The sequence below is a fragment of the Clinocottus analis genome, unplaced genomic scaffold (genome assembly GCF_023055335.1).
Source record: "Clinocottus analis isolate CAN_PGR_092001 unplaced genomic scaffold, fCliAna1.0.p SCAF_24, whole genome shotgun sequence".
Lineage (NCBI taxonomy): Eukaryota > Metazoa > Chordata > Actinopteri > Perciformes > Cottidae > Clinocottus > Clinocottus analis.
In genome coordinates this window covers 5,635,323-5,656,463 of record NW_027175976.1, presented here as the reverse complement: position 1 = coordinate 5,656,463, position 21,141 = coordinate 5,635,323, and the positions used below count along the sequence as shown (strand labels likewise).

At 45.4% G+C, this 21,141-nt stretch overlaps 1 protein-coding gene across 2 annotated transcripts in view; it reads right to left on the bottom strand.

Annotated features, from left to right (window-relative positions):
* Positions 1-21,141, bottom strand: part of atp11a (ATPase phospholipid transporting 11A) — a 36,003-nt gene that overhangs the window by 5,821 nt on the left and 9,041 nt on the right. Inside the window, exons 2-30 of one of the 2 annotated variants that reach the window (XM_068590403.1) lie at positions 12,963-13,085; positions 12,524-12,613; positions 11,942-12,022; positions 11,745-11,852; positions 11,189-11,317; positions 10,967-11,070; positions 10,830-10,877; positions 10,417-10,481; positions 10,115-10,196; positions 9,596-9,746; positions 9,307-9,504; positions 9,103-9,216; positions 8,712-8,771; positions 8,455-8,621; positions 8,198-8,269; positions 7,676-7,749; positions 7,483-7,586; positions 6,477-6,658; positions 5,966-6,217; positions 5,648-5,825; positions 5,421-5,523; positions 5,161-5,306; positions 4,822-4,881; positions 4,618-4,745; positions 3,737-3,872; positions 3,000-3,023; positions 1,214-1,279; positions 967-1,070; positions 670-835 (exon numbers count right to left, since the gene is read on the bottom strand). In XM_068590403.1, coding sequence (XP_068446504.1) covers positions 670-835; positions 967-1,070; positions 1,214-1,279; positions 3,000-3,023; positions 3,737-3,872; positions 4,618-4,745; positions 4,822-4,881; positions 5,161-5,306; positions 5,421-5,523; positions 5,648-5,825; positions 5,966-6,217; positions 6,477-6,658; positions 7,483-7,586; positions 7,676-7,749; positions 8,198-8,269; positions 8,455-8,621; positions 8,712-8,771; positions 9,103-9,216; positions 9,307-9,504; positions 9,596-9,746; positions 10,115-10,196; positions 10,417-10,481; positions 10,830-10,877; positions 10,967-11,070; positions 11,189-11,317; positions 11,745-11,852; positions 11,942-12,022; positions 12,524-12,613; positions 12,963-13,085 — 3,315 coding nt within the window. The remainder of the gene's footprint in view (positions 1-669; positions 836-966; positions 1,071-1,213; positions 1,280-2,999; positions 3,024-3,736; positions 3,873-4,617; positions 4,746-4,821; positions 4,882-5,160; positions 5,307-5,420; positions 5,524-5,647; positions 5,826-5,965; positions 6,218-6,476; positions 6,659-7,482; positions 7,587-7,675; positions 7,750-8,197; positions 8,270-8,454; positions 8,622-8,711; positions 8,772-9,102; positions 9,217-9,306; positions 9,505-9,595; positions 9,747-10,114; positions 10,197-10,416; positions 10,482-10,829; positions 10,878-10,966; positions 11,071-11,188; positions 11,318-11,744; positions 11,853-11,941; positions 12,023-12,523; positions 12,614-12,962; positions 13,086-21,141) is intronic. The other variant, XM_068590402.1, reaches the window with a different exon arrangement.

Sequence of the window (21,141 nt, the reverse complement as noted above, 5' to 3'; positions counted from 1 at the left end):
CCGCCACAGTTACCAGGGAGGTGAGGAGACAGGAGCAGTTTGAGACATGAAGGAAGAAATACGGAAGGTCGTTCAGGTCAAAGGTCAAACCTCACTGCAAACAGCTTGAAAACAAAACACATTTCGCTACACGTGTACAACAAGGTTGACAACCAACAGGCTTGATGGAAATCTGTATATTTTTAACTGTTTTGAGTCTTTTCTTTATTATTAAGAAATAAAGGAGCACTGCACACAGACCGACCGAGAGGCTTACTGACTTCCAACAGAGTCGGGACGTAGTCAAAGCCAGCGTACATCTGCTGAGCCACAGTCACCAGGGAGACATTTCACACACACAGTTCATAAACAGTATTATATGTCCGTCTAGAAAGCTTTAAACCGATATTTCATTTGATTTAGATCGCGTTCAGTGTTGCAAACGTCTAGTTTTTTTGCAAAGTTCAGAAGTAAAAGTGCTAAATTGATTTATGAAACACAACAAGTAAGGGCCCTGTTTTACCGGCGCTTGAAGGAAAAGATTTAATTCGTAATTATTCCCAAAACGATTTAACGAATTTGACGGATAGATATTTAGATTTAAATAATAACCCCATTATTCAATCGTGGACGCAATAACGAAAACCTTCTCATAAGCTTGATGGTAAATATGTACGAGCATGCACCCACCTGTATGCGCTCGGTCGTGGTGGGCCACAGCGTCCTACAGATGACCTTCTTCAACACATCTGGCAGCAGACTGGCTGTTATCAGGAGGATTATGCTGAGCCAGGCCGGGCCACTGGACAACATCTGCATGAACACGTAGTACATCCTCTGGTAGTTGAGGAAGGGCCTAAAGGAGAGGAGAGGCGGCAAAATGAAGAGAATAAATGTATTTTTCTCAGGAGCTTATTAGCTTTCAGGCTGTTACATTAGATCAGGCCTTCATTACCTCAAGAGATCGACATTTTTTAAAACGCTTACCAGATGATTCCTCCCCACAGCAAAGAGAAGACCACAAAGAAAATCAGTGAGCCCCAGATGACAAAATGGTTGATCCAGGTCCAGTAATGAGTATCTAGAGCCAACTACAGGAGAGAGGAGAGTGAACCTTCCGCCTGTCAAATGTCATAGCTCACTTTAATGACGCCAGCGAGGCTCCATCCAGCCTCGCTCGGGTGCTCCTGTGAGTGCAGACGCTGTGCAGGCCGAATGTCCACGTGTGCTTTACCTTGAACGTCACAGTGAAGACCAGCACAGTGAACACGAGCGTCCCAAACGTCCAGTTTCCAAACATCTGCAGAGGCAGACAACAGATGCCCGTTAGCGACACCGATGTTTCTTGCTCACTCTACAGGCCCGGTGTTGATGTGGTACACGGAGATAAACTAAAGGGCAAGTATTTTTATAAGGAATCAATCAATCAAACAGATGGCAGGGGGGTCCGAGGGCAACATTCAGGGGGAGAATATGCCTGATGGGCGAGCAGGTGAGATGAGGGGACCGCAGTACAACCAGAAGAAGTGATTTGCATGTCCGGAGGACTTTGTAGAATAAATACAAAATGTTTAGTCATGTAAATTAGAAACTCGGCAATGCGGAGGTCTCTACTCGGATTTGGAAAAGTAACCTTTTTAGTGTTGCCTTCCAGCCAAAAAAGTAATCGTCATTACCGCAACTAAAGTGGGAAGCGCAAAATGTGAAAGAGCAATATAAAAATCTATTTCAGCCGAAGAGAAAATGATCTCAAAGGCTCTCTGCTCTTTATGACCGAAGGCCACAGGGTTTATGGGAAATATGGCCTAAATTATTAATATGATAGCTCACAATGCCACTGACAGAAGACTTACAGTAATTATAAAAAGGTTTTTTTCCATAATAATCCTGACAGAATGGAGTGAAGAAGATGACGGCCACAGGATCAAAGGTGAGCCCAAAATGTTTGTTCAAACCAACATTTAAACCAGTAACTGGCTCAACTAAAGAAGCATTAATGTAAAGAACAGTTTGTTTGCTTTTCTTTTCTCAAATGTCCTTAATGCGTGAGAAGGAATTAGAGATGTGATGTCTAAATAAATTAAGTAAAAACAAACATAAAGAGAAGCATGAAGAGATGAGAAAAAGAGCTTTTTTTTTTCAGGCCACCTGAATATGTGTTGGTTGTAATGTGAATGTGATAAATGAAATGACAACAGTTATGACTTATAACAGACTTTATGACTGTGGACACATTATAATCTATCCAAACGTATCAAGGGAAAACAATTAAACGTTAAAATGTTTGGATTGCTATTAATTCAGAGATATGATAAGAGTTGGTCCCAGACTTTGTTTATTACGGATCGCAGATCATTCACGTATCTGCAAACCTTAATGATGGAGACAATGTTCACTGGACAAACGTCAGTGTAACTTTTAAAACACTGATCTTTCGATTTAAAGACTGTTTTTCATTGTTCTGGTGTTTTGCCGTGCAGCTTCAAAAAAACGCAAATCCACAAAATTCCTTTTTACTTTCTGTAAAAAATATAAGAAACGGTCCAGCTCCGTTATTTCTTTCCAATGAGGCCGATAAATAGTCGTGACGGCTCGGAGAGGAACTGCGAACATGACAATGTTCTTCTGCTTTAGACAGAAAACTAGATTAGAAAAAATGACCTCACGTCTCCAATGTCATGTAATGGAGTTAGCAGGGCAACTCTTTTTCTATATTCATTTATCCCCTGCTTTTAACTGAAGTTGGAACACACACTCACACACACACACACACACACACACACACACACACACACACACACACACACACGCACACAAGAGTGTTGGATCACTACACCTGGACACATGAGAACTGCACAAACGTCTCCAGCTAATGTGTCTACAGCAAGCACTGAAGGATGGACGTGAGGTGAACGGTGGACGGATGATGAAGGTTTAGTATCAGGCTGTGTGATGGGACCAAACAGGAAATTGGAAACTGAAACTAGGGAGAGGTGACAGAGAGACAGGGACAGGCTTACCATCTGTGTGTTGGTTGTCATTAGCTGGGAGGAGGAAAGAGAAGCAAAAAAGAAAAAGCAACACAAAGGTAAGAGGAAGAGGAAGAGGGAAGAAGAGAAGGCTCGAAGAAGAGAAATCATAAGAAAATAAACAACAGTTTTGTGGCTGGAGAAGAATAAAAATCCAATGCGTAAAACAAGTGAAACAAAGCAACTCAAAGCAGTGGTCACTGTGGGAGCGACGCTGCTGGAAAATGAAGAGAAACAAATAGAGAAACACAGAGGAAGATGGAGACCCGCCATGCTGTCGCTTCTTGGATGTGAATGGGAGACCGGCTATCATCTTTAAAAGGCCACTTGCACTGTCTTTTTTTAAACTGTTACTAACCTACAATTTAGGCCTCTTTAAGTACGGAGTTCAAATGAGAACACAAGATCGAAAATTAGATGCTTCACAGAAATCCACTTTCAAAGCAATTTTGTGTCTTTCAGCGAAGGCTCAAACACCGAAACTGTGTGATAAAAAGGTGAGAATAAACTGAGAGTGAAACCATAAAGAACAACAGTCTTGCTTTATATGTGTTCATCAATGTAAAACATCTTGAGGACTCTGAAAAAGCCAAATGACAAGCAGCAAATTAGATGTGAGAGATGTGTTTTGGAGAGAACTGTACTTCTATTGAAGCATGCCATTTTATATGAATGTATAACATGATGTCCTCCTGTCTGAGACTACATCTCTGGCGCGTGGATGTTACCTGTCCGTTGCTGGTGAAGGTGGTGTTGTCAAACAGGAAGTAGACCCCGAAGAACATCACGATGGCGTCGTACACACCCAGCAGGGTCCAATAGATGAAAATGGGCCAGCGCAGCAACGAGTTCTTCGCAATATCTCTGAAGACAAACACGAGAATATAGTGAACAGAAGGAATGACTCATGTCGACTACCTCACATTTGAATCAATACTACTATGAGCTGCCTTTGGGAGGACCTTAACCAGAAATGACCGTCATAAAATATTCTAATTAGATATAGCTTTCAAACGCAGTAACTCATGAATGCATCACTGATGTCGGCGCCTCATGAACACTGTACCACCAGATGAGACGTATGATGTGAACTCAGAAGTCTCCTTGTTTGTGACAGAAGACGAGTTGGAGACAAAGTCCGGTCATGTGAAACCTTGAGTCTTCTATTAGGAAATATTTGAGCTCTGACTAAATTGGACCCAATCAAACCGAGTTAAAGTGGGAGGGTTCTGCGCTCCAAGGCCTGATCTGATTGTATTGAGCAAATGTCTCTTGTGAATGGATGTAAAAATCAATAGAAAATGTTTATCCCTGCAGTCTATTAGTCAAATTGATTTAGTGTACTCCTTTGCTTTTAAAAATACCTCAATCTTCTGCTATCACTTTGTACATAAACACTCCAATGGAGGGTTTTATGACGAAGGACGTCTGAAATGTGTTCGCGTGTGACTTTTGCTTATGAGGTCTCGGTCCACTGTGTTTGTTGGGGGTCATCTCTGGAGGAGGTCGATAATCCTCAGGATGCCGCAGCGATGGACAGGAAGTCAGCAGATTAAGAAAAGAGCAGCGGGTAACCGTTCCGCATCACAGATGAGATAACGGCAGTAACCTGTAGAGAGACGGGTCCTTCCTCAGGATGTCCATGTGAATGTGCTGCTCGATGAGACTGTAGAGCAGGATGGGCAGCGAGGTGAAGCTGATGTTGTACAGAGTCAAGTAGGCCGTGTCGTACAGCGGCTGGGGAGACGGGCGGAGAGCACGAAGCATTATTTTACGCCTTAGGATTGTTTATGTCGTGTATTTGTGCACCTACCTGTTGTGAGAAGCCACAGAAGAACTGGTAGAGGAACTGGGGGAAGATGAAACAGACATTCTGGGAAAGGAAAGAAAACAAAGGAGATCAATGCAGGCAGAAGGTTAGGAGTTGTCTTCCTGAGTCAAAGTGTTTTGTTTCTTTTAAGTTTTTGCTGAGGCTTGCAGACAGAAGTTAAAAAAGAGATAAATCTAGCTATTCCTACAGTCATAAATGTGCATGTGCAAAAGTTCTAGTAGTTAACTCAGTTAGAACATCATAACCGAACGACAGCCTTACAATCAAACTACCCTGAAGTAGTCATAATCTAAAAGTATACGTAATATACAAACGGACTACCTTGTAGAAGAAGTATTGCACGAGTTCAGAGATGCGTATGTAGTAATAGTGTCCGTGGACGAGCAGCATCTTCTTGAGGTGTTTGAACTTTGGGATGGCGTAGTCGCTGTTCCTCACCGCCTGACGGCCCTCCTTACCCATGATGCCTTGAGACGCGCATAAAGGACACATTACACACACGTGAGGTGAAGGCGCTGACTTCCACGTGGATGAAGCATGTTAGTTTCGTAGTGCGGAGTGGACGATGTCGGGGTACAAACCGATGCCAACGTGGGCCTCCAGGATCATGCTGACGTCGTTTGCTCCGTCTCCGATGGCCAGCGTGATCGGGTGCTCCCTGGAGGCTTTGATCAGCTTCACGATCTAGAAATACGAGAAAGAGGATATCGCCTTTTTTTTGAAACTCCTTTGCAGGTCAGCACAAAGCGTCGCTTACATTTCAATAAAGACGGAGAAGAGCGTCGAAAGGGAACGCGGGTCTTTGTACCTGGGCTTTCTGGAGCGGCGCCATCCGACAGCAGAGCACGGCGCTGCAGTTGCGGCAGATTTCCAGGAAGATCTCCTTGTAGTTCCCCGAGCTGGAGTCCTCCTGGGCGGGCCTCATCACAGCAGAGAGGGTGGCTCCATCGATGATCAGACCATAGTCGGTGCAGTCGCCTGATAAACTGGACAAACAGAAGAACCGTCAAATACAGAACGGCGACGCCACCGTCTGGACAAACAGACCAGAAAAATGCGACACAGCAAGGCGGTTGTTTTTTTTAGTAGAACTCAGCTCCTGGGTGTTTCTCAGTGGACCCCTCACCCAGAGAAGGAGTCCCTGGTCATGCCTCCGTGCTGCCTCAGCACGGTCCTGCTCAGGTCAAACAGGACGTCGTGAAGGCTCTGCTCCTCCGTGCGCTTGGTGGTGAGCTCCAGGATCTGGGTGTTGCGGTGAAACAGCTTGCTGGCGTAGCAGGTTGCAGCCGCCGTCTCCATCTTGTCGCCGGTCAGCACCCACACCTTCATACCGGCCTTGTGGAGGGACTCAATGGTGTCTGCCGCTTTTTCCTGGAGCCTGTCGTGAAGGACGGACAGAGAAAGAGAACATTTCAGTGATCTGGAAGTATTCATTAGGAGATCAAATCAACAGTATAACAATACTAATCATTTTAATTCTGCTTCTTCCTGCACAGGATGAGCTGACTCATGTTAATAATCCCTTTGAAGCCTGCACTGTAATTGTAATTGCTCCAAAAAAAAAAGGGCAGGCGTGCTGGTTATAATAGACTGAGTTTCTATAGAACAAGCGGCACAATGTAAAAGAGATCGTCTACCGGTCCTCCACAGCTGTTGCTCCCAGCAGTATCAGGTCTTTCTCGATGATGTCGTAGGCCTCGGCCAGTCGCTTGTCTCGGTCCTGGAGTGCCAGCTTGGCCCCGTTCAGCAGGCGGCAGACCTCCTGGTACTGCTCGGGACTCAGAGGCCGGTAGGCGACGCAGAGCGTCCTCAGACCCTCCTGGAGGAGAGGAAGGGAGGCAAACGGGGTGAGACTGGGATATCAAGGAAGAATCAACAGATACTATCACTTGAGAGACTTTGGGCTCTTGATGCGAGTGTGAGGTGTGTGGGCAGCGACTGCTCTTTCCATTTGATCCTCATCAGCACAACGCCCACATGCTGCAGAGCTGTCTGTTCCTACCATGAATATATAGCGAAGTATTTATGTAATTCATCTTAAAAGGGCATGCTGAACTACAAACCTCCCACACAGACACTTGTATTCTGTTTCAATCAACCCGTCATATGTATCGGTCCATTTGGAAGCAGTTTACAGCTAACATGTGCACTTCCCTTCTCCTTCTTCTTCTTCTTCTTCTTCATCAATTGGTATTTCCTGCATGTTGGACACTCATATATGTGTGTGTGTATAAAGATGATAATATGTTGACGACTCGCCCAATGAAACCTTGTGATTCTTTCTCTATTTGATGACCTGTAACCCTGTACTGAGCAGAAACGCGTGTTACTCAGCTGCAACGTCCAACAGCTGACCGCCATGTCATCTTTTGTGAAGAGCCACGTCGGACCTTCGATGGCTCAATGAAAGTGGGCCATGTTTCCTGCGGTAACCATGGAAACCACTGTGGTCGCCCACCCACGGAGCTCTCACACAAGATGAATCATGGGAATAATGTTCCAAGAGAGAAATACTTTCCAGGAATCTGTTTTTTAATGTCTTATGTGTGTGCAGATGGGTTTGATCACAATTTAAAAGTCTGATTATCACTGGCATTGTGTGTGTGTGTGTGTGTGTGTGTGTGTGTGTGTGTGTTTGCTCACCACTGCATTGTGCTCCACCCGAGCTCTGATCTGCTCCACCTTGCCCGATATGACCCTGGGGAAGATGGCGGAGTCTGCACCTTTACAGAACAGGTAGAGCTCTCCTGCACAGAGAGGCAGAAAAGAAGTGTGTGAGAAAGAAACCGTATTCATGAACCTTAAACGTGCGCATGTGCAGCTTGAAGCGCGTTACCTGTGCTGGACCTGACAATGACGCTCATCCTCCGCCTGACGGAGTCGAATGTCAAAACCTCCAGCAGCTGAAACCTAGGAAAAATAAAACAAACGTACAAGTATCCTTAAATCTTTTGCATAAACATGTAAAAATCCAATAAATTAACTAAAACATCCATGATCATCAGTTTGAAAGCTGAAGCCACATTCACCCGACAATCATGTCCGTTCACCGCTGTTCTAAATTTACACTCGTACCCACTCGTTGCAGTGGTGACATAATATTACAATAACACACACGCACATCAGATCGACCTGCATCGCGGCTCTGAATACACTCACATCACTGAGTTTCTGGGTTCAAAATGGTCAAGATGGATCTCATCACGAGTGTGTTTTCAAATTAAAATAACAATTACATACAGAACAATAATTAGAAGTACGATACGCGCTGTAATTAAAACAATGGAAAGCTGATGGAAGAACTGCTGCAGAGGCTGAAAGAGATGAACAACATTGTCCTAAAGGGACACACACTCACCTCTCAATCTCATCCTCCCTGTTCAGGATCTCCATGTGGCTGTCTTTCAGTCTGAGATATGTGAAACCGAGTCTGAGGCACAGAGCAGAGCACCAGTATTTGAATTGGAGTGACAGAACTTAACGTGTGTATGTGAGAGAAAAACTGGATGTTTTTTAATGTCTTATGTGTGTGTAGATGGGTTTGATCACAACGTCAAAGTCTGATTATCACTGGCCGTGTGTGTGTGTGTGTGTGTGTGTGTGTGTGTGCTCCACCTCTTCATGCCCTCCACCAACGCCACCTCGTCCGGAGAGGAGGAGATGTAGAAGGAGGTGGACTTGCCCTGGTGGATGCCCTGCTTGATCCCGTCCACCGTCTCCTCCTCCTTCACCTGCACCGTGTGGCACAAACACAGCGCCCGGAAAAACAGCTCCTCGTGCTCCTGCGGAGGACGGACGACATAGTGTTACCCTCACACACAAACAAAGACACACACCCACGTGAATACACTCACACCTAAGGCTATGCTCACCCTGGCCCCAGGACCTGGTGATGTGTCGATCATGTCCATACTGGTTGCACCCGGCATCACCTAGCAAAAACACAAAAGAGTACATTTAAATGAAATGCGTCTAAAATATAGTATGTAATACGATAATATAGTCACAACTTCACGACTAGAGGGATAGGAGTAAGAACATACACATAAAAGCAGAGCCACACGTGTAAAGTACGTATGACAGGTTTGCAAAACATTAATGGAAAACAGTGGATCACAGAGCACCAACAGGAATAACTGATATAAGATGGAGCTTTTTTGTTGTTGTTACAATAAACCAACATTGTGAGACGCAGTTAAAAGGTCCAGAAAAAGCTCTAAAAACACATTAACGCATGACAATACAGCTCGGGCGGGTCTTTACCTGTCCGTTACAGATCACATTCGGTACATAAACGTGTCCGTCCACACAGCACTCGATGAACTCCATGTTGTTCTCCGTCAGAGTCCCCGTCTTGTCTGTGAACACATACTCCACCTGAGAGGAGGGCGGGATACCAGTTACAGCGGGACACGCCCCCCCCCCACGTGACCTCTCTGCATCCTTGCTCCAGGCGCTCTTCCCTACCTGCCCCAGCTCCTCGTTCAGGTCCGACGTGTTGACCACGGCTCGCTCGCCCAGCTCCTCGTCGAACATCTCGTCGTCCCACATGATGAAATAGGAGCCCAGGAACTTCTGCATCTCCACGGTGACGTACATGGAGACTGGGATGATGTAGTTGAACAGCACCATGAAGGCCAGGAAGTCGGTGAACGCCCTGATCACCTGAGGAGGAGGAGGCGGAGAAGGTAAAGAGGGGACGAAGAGATCTATTTTTTTGGAGTCCAGATTGAGGGATCCTCACGAACAGACTCACGATGTGTCTCTGTCTCTCCGTCTCCGTCCTGTCGTTGTACCAGGGCTCGTCTCTGTTGGCGTCGGCCTGCCACGCGTATTTCAGCACCGTGTTGATGAGCGCCTTGCCGATGAGGATGCACAGGTAGACCACCAGGTAGGCGTTCATGGACCTGCAGAGGGAGAAATGTGTGAGCGCATTAACACAACAAATATCTCATAGATAGAAAACCAGGCACGAGGGATTTGATTGTACCACGCAACGTTTACTCAGAGCCAAGTCCATTTTGGCAAAAGGAAGACAAATGCAATTCCAACGAGTTAATCAGGCCCAAACTGTTGCCAAGTGTAAATGTAATCCACCTCCAGTCAGTCCTATCTACAAGCCATCTGGATGCAAGACGCATGTCAACACCAGATGGAAGGAGAGCGATCCAGTCAGAGCAACACAGGGAAGAGATGGCTGGGTAAAAAATATGAATGATAACCTTTACAGATTCATGATACGCATGTGAGAAAGAAAGCGAGAGCGAGAGCCTACTTTTCCACTGCGGACCGTTTCTGAGTCTTGGACTGGTAGTTGAGAGCCATCTTGGTTTCCATACCGGTGTAGATGGCAACCGCTGGACGGGGAGGAAGACAGAAACGTTTACTCTTTGACTCAGTGTCCTTTTACTCGATTGTTCTCGAGTATTCAATCGCATGTAGTGTCTTCGTCAGCGGATCGAGTTTCCATATTTCAATTTAAGGCAACCGAGCAAACTCCATCTGCCGAGGGAGGGAAAGGAAGAAGCGGCTGAAAGCTCATATGGTGGCTTATTAGTTTATTTCATGTGATAATACCGTAGATGTGCTCCGTGTTCTTCAGTGTGGCTCCTCGGAGCAGCAGGTTCTCTGACCCTAACGGCCTGAAAAACAGACAACAGCTCATTGTTGCACCGTTTGATCGCTCTTATTTTGAAAGGGTTGCAGCTCTAACTACGCCCCAGCTCAGGGACACACGTGATAAGAAACTGATTCAAACTAATTTAGAGACACGTTTTGACTCAAAAGAACAGAAAAGTAACAAAATACAACCATTTTCCGTATGGAAAAATCTGAAATTCAGAATGTCTTCAAATAAAAGTATCAGTTATACTCAGCCATCGGAAAAAATATATAATTTTCAACATTTCTCCACTGAACTGACTGTGTGAGAGAGCTGTGACTAAATACTATTACTTGTAAAAAATGATCATACTACTGTGAAACAGTACCTGGCCACTGGCTCGTTGTCCATGTAGATGTTGATCCGGCCCACAAATCTGTGTCGGGAAGACGGAACGGGAAAGAAGACATGTTTCACACATGCATCTGTGTTTTCCAGGCGTGTGCGTGTGTGTGTCGTACTCACTTGTACAGGTCCGGCTGCGGTTGTTCACATTCAATAGTAGCGTGGATGGAGTCCACCTCCATCTCAGTGTTGTAAGCTTTGGTGTCCTGAACCGCATGGTATGTCTGCAGAAGAGAGAGCGGGACTTGAATGAAGTAGGATTCGGGGTTTGGATAAAGTCAGCTGACCGGTCTGTACATTAATACACACACACACACACACACAGACACACATTGTACACACCTTGTGGCTGCTCTCTCCATCCAGACTGGCCGTAGTCACGAAGCAAGTCCCGTCATCTCGAGATGTCGACAGAAGGATGAGGTCGCAGGGAAAAGTCTCATTTTCTTTAATGAAGACGACGTCTCCAACCTGAGACACAGACAGAGGAGAGGCGTCTCATTGCTAATTGAGTTACAGTTACGCCGCGTCTGGAGCTCCTAAATGTCGCGTCTTCAAGGATGTCGTTCATCCCGTTAGTATTGCTAAAGCAGCTCGCCTAACAAGCTAACCTCCTGCCTCGCCGCATGAAAGCCTCTCAAGTTCAGCCAACAGTCGCAAACCTTTGTTCTCTCACGGGACATTCGATGCTGTGCATCTGGTATTTTAACATATATTTATATAACAGATTATAAAGGCTGAGTCGCTGTCAAATGCCCCCCCCCCCCCCCCAACACACACACACACACACACACACACACAGCTTAGTTGTAGGACATGAGCCGACATAAGCCAATAAAACAAATGCACTAACACGCACTCCACCTGGAGTGAGATGTCACGTGACACACAAACGTACCCGGAGCTTGCGACTTTGCTTGCGGACGACTTTCCCGTGCTGCACCACGTGGACGGGACACTGGTTGACAGAGTTGTCGGCTTTGTGCCTCAACCAGTCCTCGTAGCCCTGACGGAGAGGGACACAGAGGGTGGAGGTGTGACGGTGTCGCGGCGAGGAGGAAATCAAAGAGGTGCTGAGAAGCCTCCGGGTCTCACCTGTTTGATGGCGGTGACGGTGATGACGAAGAAGAGCGGCAGCCCGCTGGTGATGGGACTGGTGGGAGTGTCGATGATCAACTGTACACACACACACACACACACACACAGAAAGGGAGGGTTCAACGGTAGACATGGATTTAATGTAATACAGCTAAATAAATGATGGCCTGTAAAGGCCTCTACAGGGAGACAATAAGAAGAATAATACTATTTATTTTAAATACGTTAGATAAAAGTTGTTTTCTTCATGTAAAGAGGATTACGTGAAAGTTGTATTATTTGTATTCTTAATTGTTTTGCAGGTTTTGTACTTGTTTGGTGCAAAATAACAGGCCACTCATAATACAGACATGAAATCAGAGATTTAATTAAAGGATTTTTTTGATAGTTTCTATTTGAGAGCTGTGTTACCAAAACGAGTAAAACAGCTGTATTTGCATCGGAATAAGATCAATAATTCAAAATGCATGAACCACAAATAATGTAACGACATCATGAATGTCGAAATGTACTTTGCAGAAACAAAAGCAGCGGAAAGACACGTTTAAAAACGCCTGTGATTAAATGTAGGAGGTTTACCTGAACCAGAAATATGATGAGGAAGTAGAAGTTGGCGACTCTCCTGAACTGCTCGAACATATTCTTGGGGACGAAGTTCCAAAATGTGTACTGGAAGACACGAGACAGTTCAGTCACAACAACACAAATCTGATTTCCAGCTCAAGAAACACACTCAGGATGACGCAACACAATGACAATGTGTGTGCCAAATGAATTAGATATTTGATATATATATATATATATATATATATATATATATATATATATATATATATATATATATATATAGACCGGCGACTAAAGAGGCTGAGCAGATTAGATTTAATAATTTAGATGTTGAGAGAGTCCCATTATCCACTCTTTCCTAACTGTGTCCCGTTACCCAGAATAACTCACTCGCGCCACATGCTTTGCTATTTTATTTCAGTGTTTTTGATCGTTGTGCGCCCTCGCTGACCTTGGAGGAGACGATTCTGTTGTCGGGGAATCTTTGCTGTATGAAGGCCTCCGTCCCTGAAGGAGGCTCCTTGTGTCCGATGTAAATCGTCCTGCTGTCCACCCAGTTCTCCTCACCAGCGCACTGCGGAGGGGGAGCAGAAGATCACGCTTCATGTTGGACGTTACGTCGTGAGGTGTATTCAGTGTGGGTCGGCGGGCGACGCATACGTTTAACCAGGTAAATGTATGACGGGCCTCCACAATCAACACACTCCAACGCACTGATAACAGGACACTGTGTGGCACTGAAACAGACGTTTACACAGAGTCAGGATGAATGAGTAACTTCTGCTCTGTGAATGAGAGCTTTTGTTTTCACGGATACACAGACCTCCATGTGACTCAGACTGGAATGCAGATTACACACACACACACACATGCACACACACATACACATTACCACACGCAGACGCACACAGACACCTGAAAGCGGTTTCCACGATATGACAGACAGTTATTTCAACAATAACTCATTTAAATTAGACTGGAGAAGCCAGTGTGGGATTCCAATACTCCAGTTTAATCTGAGTTATTTGAGCTGCAGGTATTTTTTAGGCAAGTTTGAACTTGTCCTGGATTCACACACTCCTGGGAATTTGCTCAATGCAAGGAATGTTGAAAAAAACAAACAGTTGTTATGGGCTAAAATGGAAAATGTCTACACAAATAAGTGGGTACAATGTTTAGAAATGACAACGGTCAGCAGGGCGGGTTGAACCTCGTCCGGAGGACTTTTCTTTTTCCCGGCCGGCCGCAGCCATCTTTAAGCAGCCGGTCACTTTGAACTGCACACACACACCTCATCCTCATCCTCTCCCTGTGACGTCTCGCTCCGTCAGCCATCAAAACCTTTCCTACAAATCTCCGACGGCAGCCGTCAATCGCAACGAATGAACCCGGCTACAGCCGTTTGATTCGCCACTAAATAGTTGTCTACACACACACAGACACACACATGCGCGCACACACACACACACACGGGCTAACGAGAGGTGACAGTAATCTGCGGCTGGTGAATGAGATGAGTGTGTCAAGGGGGCTGCATGGCCCAGTTTCTACACACTCGCCGTCTCTCTCTCACACACACACACACACATACACACACACACACACACACACACACACACACACAGGGACGGGTTAACTCACTGATATGAGATTACTCTGTTTAAGATGGAGAGCTATTTGTAGCGCGTGACCTCCAGCTATTTATGGAGCGAAGGGGAAATGACACCGGAATAGAAATGTGTTGTAAACGTATTCATCTATGTGTTCTTCTCTGCCCTCTTTTTGCCTTTTTGAAGGCCGGTATCGATGCGGTCTCGACACTGACCCAACATCAGATCCATCACATCTGCGAGGCCTCTTACGAACCGAGTGCTATCTGATTTCGTGTGAAGGAGGAGATGAATATCAGAGCGCATGGAGAGCTTGCCAGCGCTGTGTTATTGTTCCTCCTCTTCTCTCCCACCTGCCGGCTCCGTCTGCTTCCCCCAACACGTTTCCCGCTTCCTGTTAGTCGTCTGCGTACGAGCCATAAATATAGACAGAAACACACGTTATGGAGATGCTAGCAACTGCTATGAGCTCGTTAGCCGGATAATTACTTAATTCATGACGATTAATTCATGACTCATCGTACAATTTTCTTTGGTTGTGAGGTTCTCTCTTGGTAATGATTCAGATATTTAGGATATTTGAAGGTTTTTACACTTTCCAATTAGCAAGACTGAATATTCTTAGAGCTTAAAAGCTATCATTATTGTGACAGAACTAATTAGAGTGACGATTAACAAAACAATAGATTTTTTTTTAAATTATTTGTCAGTAAGCTGCAGCACTAATGTTCTAAAAGGCAATTATATTAGTAATAATAATAATAATATAATTATTTGATAGTCTTTTAATTCAGTGCCGTATTCATAAAACAGTACAAAGATTATCTTTATTAGTATTATTCATGATTTGCCATAAAATAATTGACTTCTCGATGTGTTTGTTTTTTAATAGTTGTTGACGATGACGATGATGTCATCACTTTTGTGCCGGCTGTGTCAACATTTTGCCATGGAGATCAAAACTTTGCCAAGTTTAGTGCACAGACTGAGAATCTGTGGGCCTCCTCTCTTCCATTTTTATCCCTAATGCAGCTTTATTGGTTTTCTCACCTCTTCCCTCTCCATCGCTCACCACAACCTGGATGGACTCTAAGCAGACGACCGCTCGCCTATCGATTACGTTTAGCTTTCATCCGGATTCAGGCTTTTTATATGAAAGCCTCTCAGTCTCTAATCAAATAAAACAGCATCTTCGCAAAATAAAAGCACGGCTTATAAAATAAAACCGCTCGGGCCTTCAGCCGCTTGGATGTAACGGGAGACTTTGGGCTATTCTGGAGCTTGATAATCACTTTTAGCTGCGTTTCACGTTACAGGACGCGGCGGGTTTCAGGGTGTATTTATAGTTGGAAGGGAAACATTTGTGGTGAGGAGAGCGGGATGGAGAGAGCTCGCTGGCTTTGTTTCTGTTTGTCCCACTCAGCACCCACATCCATTTTCCTTTAAGCCACATTAGTAGAAAGCGCAGGGATCACACACACACAGACACAGACACAGACACACACACACACACAAGCAAATGTACCTTGCAACATCAAACATGTATGAGAGCAGGAACAATGACACAGAATGTTACCTCTGTAGTCACTGCTGGTCCACAGGATATATTTAGACCAGCAGACTGCGATTCTTCTTGTGGACTGTGTGTGTGTGTGTGTGTGTGTGTGTGTGTGTGTGTGTGTGTGTGTGTGTGTGTGTGTGTGTGTGTGTGTGTAGGTGTGTGTGTACAAACAGGTGCACAGAGGACTCGTGGTGTTTTATAGAAGTGAAAGTAACACTTTGAAGGTTATTTTAAAATGCATTACATCCTATGTTACGTCAAAATTGTCTTTTTATACAAGACTACATTTTCACTCTTTTCATTTAACTCTGTATTTTGGAGTTTTTGCCGAAAGCTCAAAGTGACGTCCACCTCCTGAAGATCTTCATGTCTTTGTGCGAGGAGACATTTTTTTATAGACTCCACTCTATGTGAACGATGACTAACACTCTCAAATAAAGAGAGACAAGGGTGAAGCAAAATGGGATTGTAACTCTCAGGAAACAGACACTAATTTTTAATTTTTTTCAATCATTATTGTTTTGGTCTAGAATATAAACAAGTGAACTTTAACTTAAATACGTGTGTAATGAACTGAGCCTGTGCTGTTTGTGTTCCTAGTCCATATGTTTCCATTTCAGTTTCTCTGTTAGATTTGAAATCATATGCTTCCTTTGCAGCGCATCACATTTAATGGCCAGAATGTTCATTGAAACGTTTTAAAAATAACACTAATTATTCCCACAGGGCCTGAAGGCAGCCTTACAGATCCAGAAACTGAAGCACCACAGTGATCAGGAACAGAAGACCGTTTTGTAAACAGGAAGAGCTGGACTCACCCACACACCCACACACCCCCACACACACACACACACACACACACACACACACACACACACACACACACACACACACACTCCCACTTCCTGAAAGAAGCAGCTGCCCACCCCCTTAACTGCCATCCGACCCACCAGACGACACAAAGGCTCAGAACAAGAAAAGACACACAAGAGAGCGATAGTTGATGTGGAGCATCACATGGAGTTCAAGGAAAAGCAGCACTGATGTTGCTAAGATGTTAGTCCACTGAAAAAGAGATGCCGTCCTGATCAAAGACGCACAGAAAACTTTGAAGGCATCCTCCAAACTCCCCCTTTTCGATGAGACGGCAAGATTCGAGGCAGGAAATGTGTTTCCACAGCCGGGCGATGACAGATACTTCCATTCAAAAAACATTATCACACATGATAACACGACCAAGACACACATCCAAGACACACATGGATGTCATGTGTGTCTTGGATCAACAACATTGCCGAGGCAAAGCAACACAAACCATCACGTACATCAGAAGATATGTGAAACAGTTTTTTGTGGGTGAACTCTGTCTCGTGTAAAATCTAAATAGTGTTCAGTCTCTGCAAAAACTGTAGTTGTTGCTGCTGCACGATGCCTGGCAAGGAAAGATAACATTTACAGAAAACTGTGAGCAGGAAGAAGGAATCACTGCAACACACACACACAGACGCACACACACACACACACACACAAAAACTATTGTCAGCTTTAAAAGCTGAGCTGTTGTTCGACTGATGACCAAAGTGTTTTATCTCCCGCTGCAACAGGCGTCGCTGAAAATAAGTCCTGACGAAAGCCGCCGCCGACAACCTGCTCTCTCCGATACCGCAGGCATACACACACACACACACACACACAAACACACACACACACAAATATCCCTCACACACGTCCACATCTAAATACTGTGTCACACATCAGGGTTGCATGTGCAAACATGATTGGGACACATGGACACGAGCTGCAGGAGCGTGTATTATCCCTCTGCTGCCACTGAGCTGCGGAGATAAGAGAAACCCTTCACTAAATCATTAGGCATTAAATACAGACATATACTCTGTGTGTGTGTGTGTGTGTGTGTGTGTGTGTGTGTGCTTGTTGACTTCTGCTCTTGAGATCACACTTGGGCTAACGCGGCTAAAGTGGTAAATAAATGCAGGGGTGTGGGGATCGTGGCAGCCCTCTCTGTTTCTTCTCAGGATGTAGAACAGCTGAGCGTCACCACTTTCTTCGCAGCTTCTCCCGACGGACTCCAGAAGTTTAAAAGCGGCACCGGGGCGGGTTGAAAATAGCCGCCGACGCAGACGCAAAATGCACGTGGCGATCTTGTGGTGAATCACTGCTGCGGTGCACACTGCCAGAGAGGACGCGGAGGATTAAAGATGCATTTGTGCGCGTTGGGATGAACATCCTGATGTCCGTGTGCGCGCCACCTGAATCACGGATTAAGATGCCAGCCGCGCTCCCCATCTGTCACCATGGCGCTCAGCCTCACGCGGGCCGGCAGTCAGACCAAACGCGTTCATGATGAACGCTCGTCGTTCTCCCTCAAGCGCCAGCCGGCAACCTTCAACCGCAACGGTGCGTTCACGCTGCCGGCGGAGCGCTTTGAGCCGGAGGGTCCAGGAAGAAGGTGAAGGGTCAGACAAAAAGGCAGATGAAAGGTGCCCACGGAGGAGCCTTCGGGGATCAGCAGCCAATCAGAATTCTCCGGTTACATTTTCTTAAATTCAGCCTGAATGAAAAATTCATGTGAAGGTGAAAAAAGAAAATCTACGATTGACATTTCCTTTTTTTCCCCACTATTGGAACCTCACTATGTTTTTATGAAGGCCGTCAGTCTGGTTTCAACTTTTGAAGTCTCTCCGGGTTTCATTTAATAAAAAAAAAAAAAGGTGCACGTTACACCCTTCAAAGCGATGCTACTGTGTGTGTGGGGGAAACACACGCACACACACACACACACACACACACACACACACACACACACACAGATCACATGAGAGCACTGCTGGCGTTTATCAGAACAAGTCAGACTTTAGGAGTGAGCATTTGTACTGGTGGTACGTGTGTGTGTGTGTGTGTGTGTGTGTGTGTGTGTGTGTGTGTGTGTGTGTGTGTGTGTGTTGATATTATCATAACTCTGCACATGCATGTCTTTACAAGCCCACATAGCTGAAGGAGGGAGAGAGAGAGAGAGACAGAGAGAGAGAGAGAGAGAGAGAGAGAGAGACCAGCAGTTTGTTCGACGACAGATTTAAATAAAGCATATTGTGTGTATTGTCACTGAACTACTACCATTCATATTATTAACGCTACTGATACATTTAGTGTAAAGTAACTTACGATCACTTCTTGCTGTAGTGCTACTGTAATATTTGCAATAGCTGCTGTAGTTGGTATCACTTCTTTTTTCTTTTACAACCACTACAGATCCTCCTCTTCCTCCTTTTCCGCACGACTCGACACACATCAACACTTCAGCTTCCTGCTCCTCCTGTTACTGCCGATATGTTTGCGCAGCTCGGCTTTCCCTGCGCTATCTTCAGTTCAAGCTGCAGGATGTGGGCGTGGCGGTTGCAGGGACTGTGTGACTGTTTGGATTTTAAAAAATCAGGACGACAGGCGCCGGTAGCGACGCAGTGATCAGTGTCGTGGGTCGCTTTGGACCCGCTTGGCATCTTCTCCAAATCAAACGGGGCTTCATTTCAGGAGAAATGTCTGAGCATCAACAGCAGGGCCGCCGACTCTCTGGAGCCCCTCCCACATAGATACTCACCTGCTGCCATTAGCTATGTGGGTCAGCAGGCCGCTGTGTGAGCGCGTCACAAACAGCGTAAATACTATTATCTATTATTAAAGAGCACTTGGTGAGCGCGATTCCTGCAGCCTTTGCTTTTAGTATTTCTCGGAGGCGCCGACGCACTTTTCTTAAAGTTTAATCACGTCTGCAGAGCCATGTCCGGAAACTCCGAAACATCACGGCACCGTCTCACAGATGTGTGGTTTTTTTTTATTTTTATCTCACCTCCACACACACACACCACTCCCACAGGAGCGGGCCCGCCTCGCTGAATCACTGCTCGCCCTCTTTGTCAAACTATTGAAGCTGGGAGAGGAGCGACCTTTTGACCTTCTGTCAGCTATACAGAGAACTTCATTAGCCTGGTTCGCACAGAGCAGATCTCAGTAGGGAACAGGAACGATGCGCCTGCGTCGCCACACTGCATGACTTCTAGCTCCAGATTCAACTTCTACCACTTCGATAACTCAAAATCGCACACAATTACAACATACTGGAGGTATTTACTTGGAGAACCTCTTTAGCAGCATCAATACGCCTCTCCACTCAAAGCTACTGGCGGCATCGCTTGTTACTGCCCTCAATGATGGCGGCCGACGGGCCGATAGTGGATCCACTGTGCCGCTCCTCCGAGCGGGAGAGAAGAGCGCCGTTGTGGAGTTCCTGTGGATAAGCGCGGCCATTCTTCGGATGTCGGGGGGGAATCAACTCGCACGCTGTTCATACTCGCTTCATTGTGTCTGCTGCTGAGCGCATGTGAGAGGGAGGGGCTGGAGGGGAGGGCTGCTGATGGTCACATGGTTCCCCCATGACTTCACCTAATGCTGCATTCAGGTCACATGAGAAAGCAGAGGAGAAAGCACCAACGTGGAAGCTTTCAGTGCTGTAGGGAGTCAGTAAGTTCCCGTGTTGGAACCCGTTGGAAGCTGAGATGGACGGCACTTTTGAGTCTGTGCAATTATTTCTACAAATTCGACACAACAGGAAGCCGTTTTAATCTTTGCTCTTTGTGCGTCATTATTCAGCTAAATGCCAATGATTCACCCTACACATGGAAAACAGTCAGACTCGGACTACTTCTCCCCAGCGTTAAAAACTAATCAAACAAACAAACATGGTGTTGACTATCTTTGGACGTCCTCGTGAAAAGGAATACAACCAATTCCAAACCGAATTAAAAAATAAGTGGTACAGAAAATGAAGTGTAAATGCATCTGGAACAAAGCGATTTCCCTCGGCAAGCTCTTCCATGCCTCTGTTGGTGCACCCGGGTCACACTAAGTGACTGCATTGATCTGTGGACACCCGGCTCGCTTTAAATAACCCCAACTCTGCTCCTGAATCACACCACTCAGCTTTCACAGGCGTCCTGAAGTGTAAATATAAAATATTCAGTAGATACAGAAAAAGATTTTTCCTGCATGATACAGTCTGAATAATAACTTTTTTCTAAACTATCAATTAACTCAAAACAAATGCTCCGTGTGCACAGAAGCTGCAATTAGTTAGATTGATAGTACACTAGTAGTAGAAAAAGATTCTTCTTTCATATTTTAAATGTGTGTTTTTAACTGACTTGACTCATCCAGAAAGCACTTATGGGAAGAAGCTGTAATGCATTCATATTATTAGGAACAACCTTCATTCAGCGAGTCCGTTGTGTTCATGGGGCTTTTCTGTTTTCCTCTGGTGACGTCCCATTAGCTGCTGGTGGAGCGCCGTGCGCGTGTTTTACATCCCTCTTTCAGTGCTTTCACTTCCTGCTGGAAAGCAATGCTGCCTATTGTCTCCGACGAGCTCAGACACAAGCACCAGAATG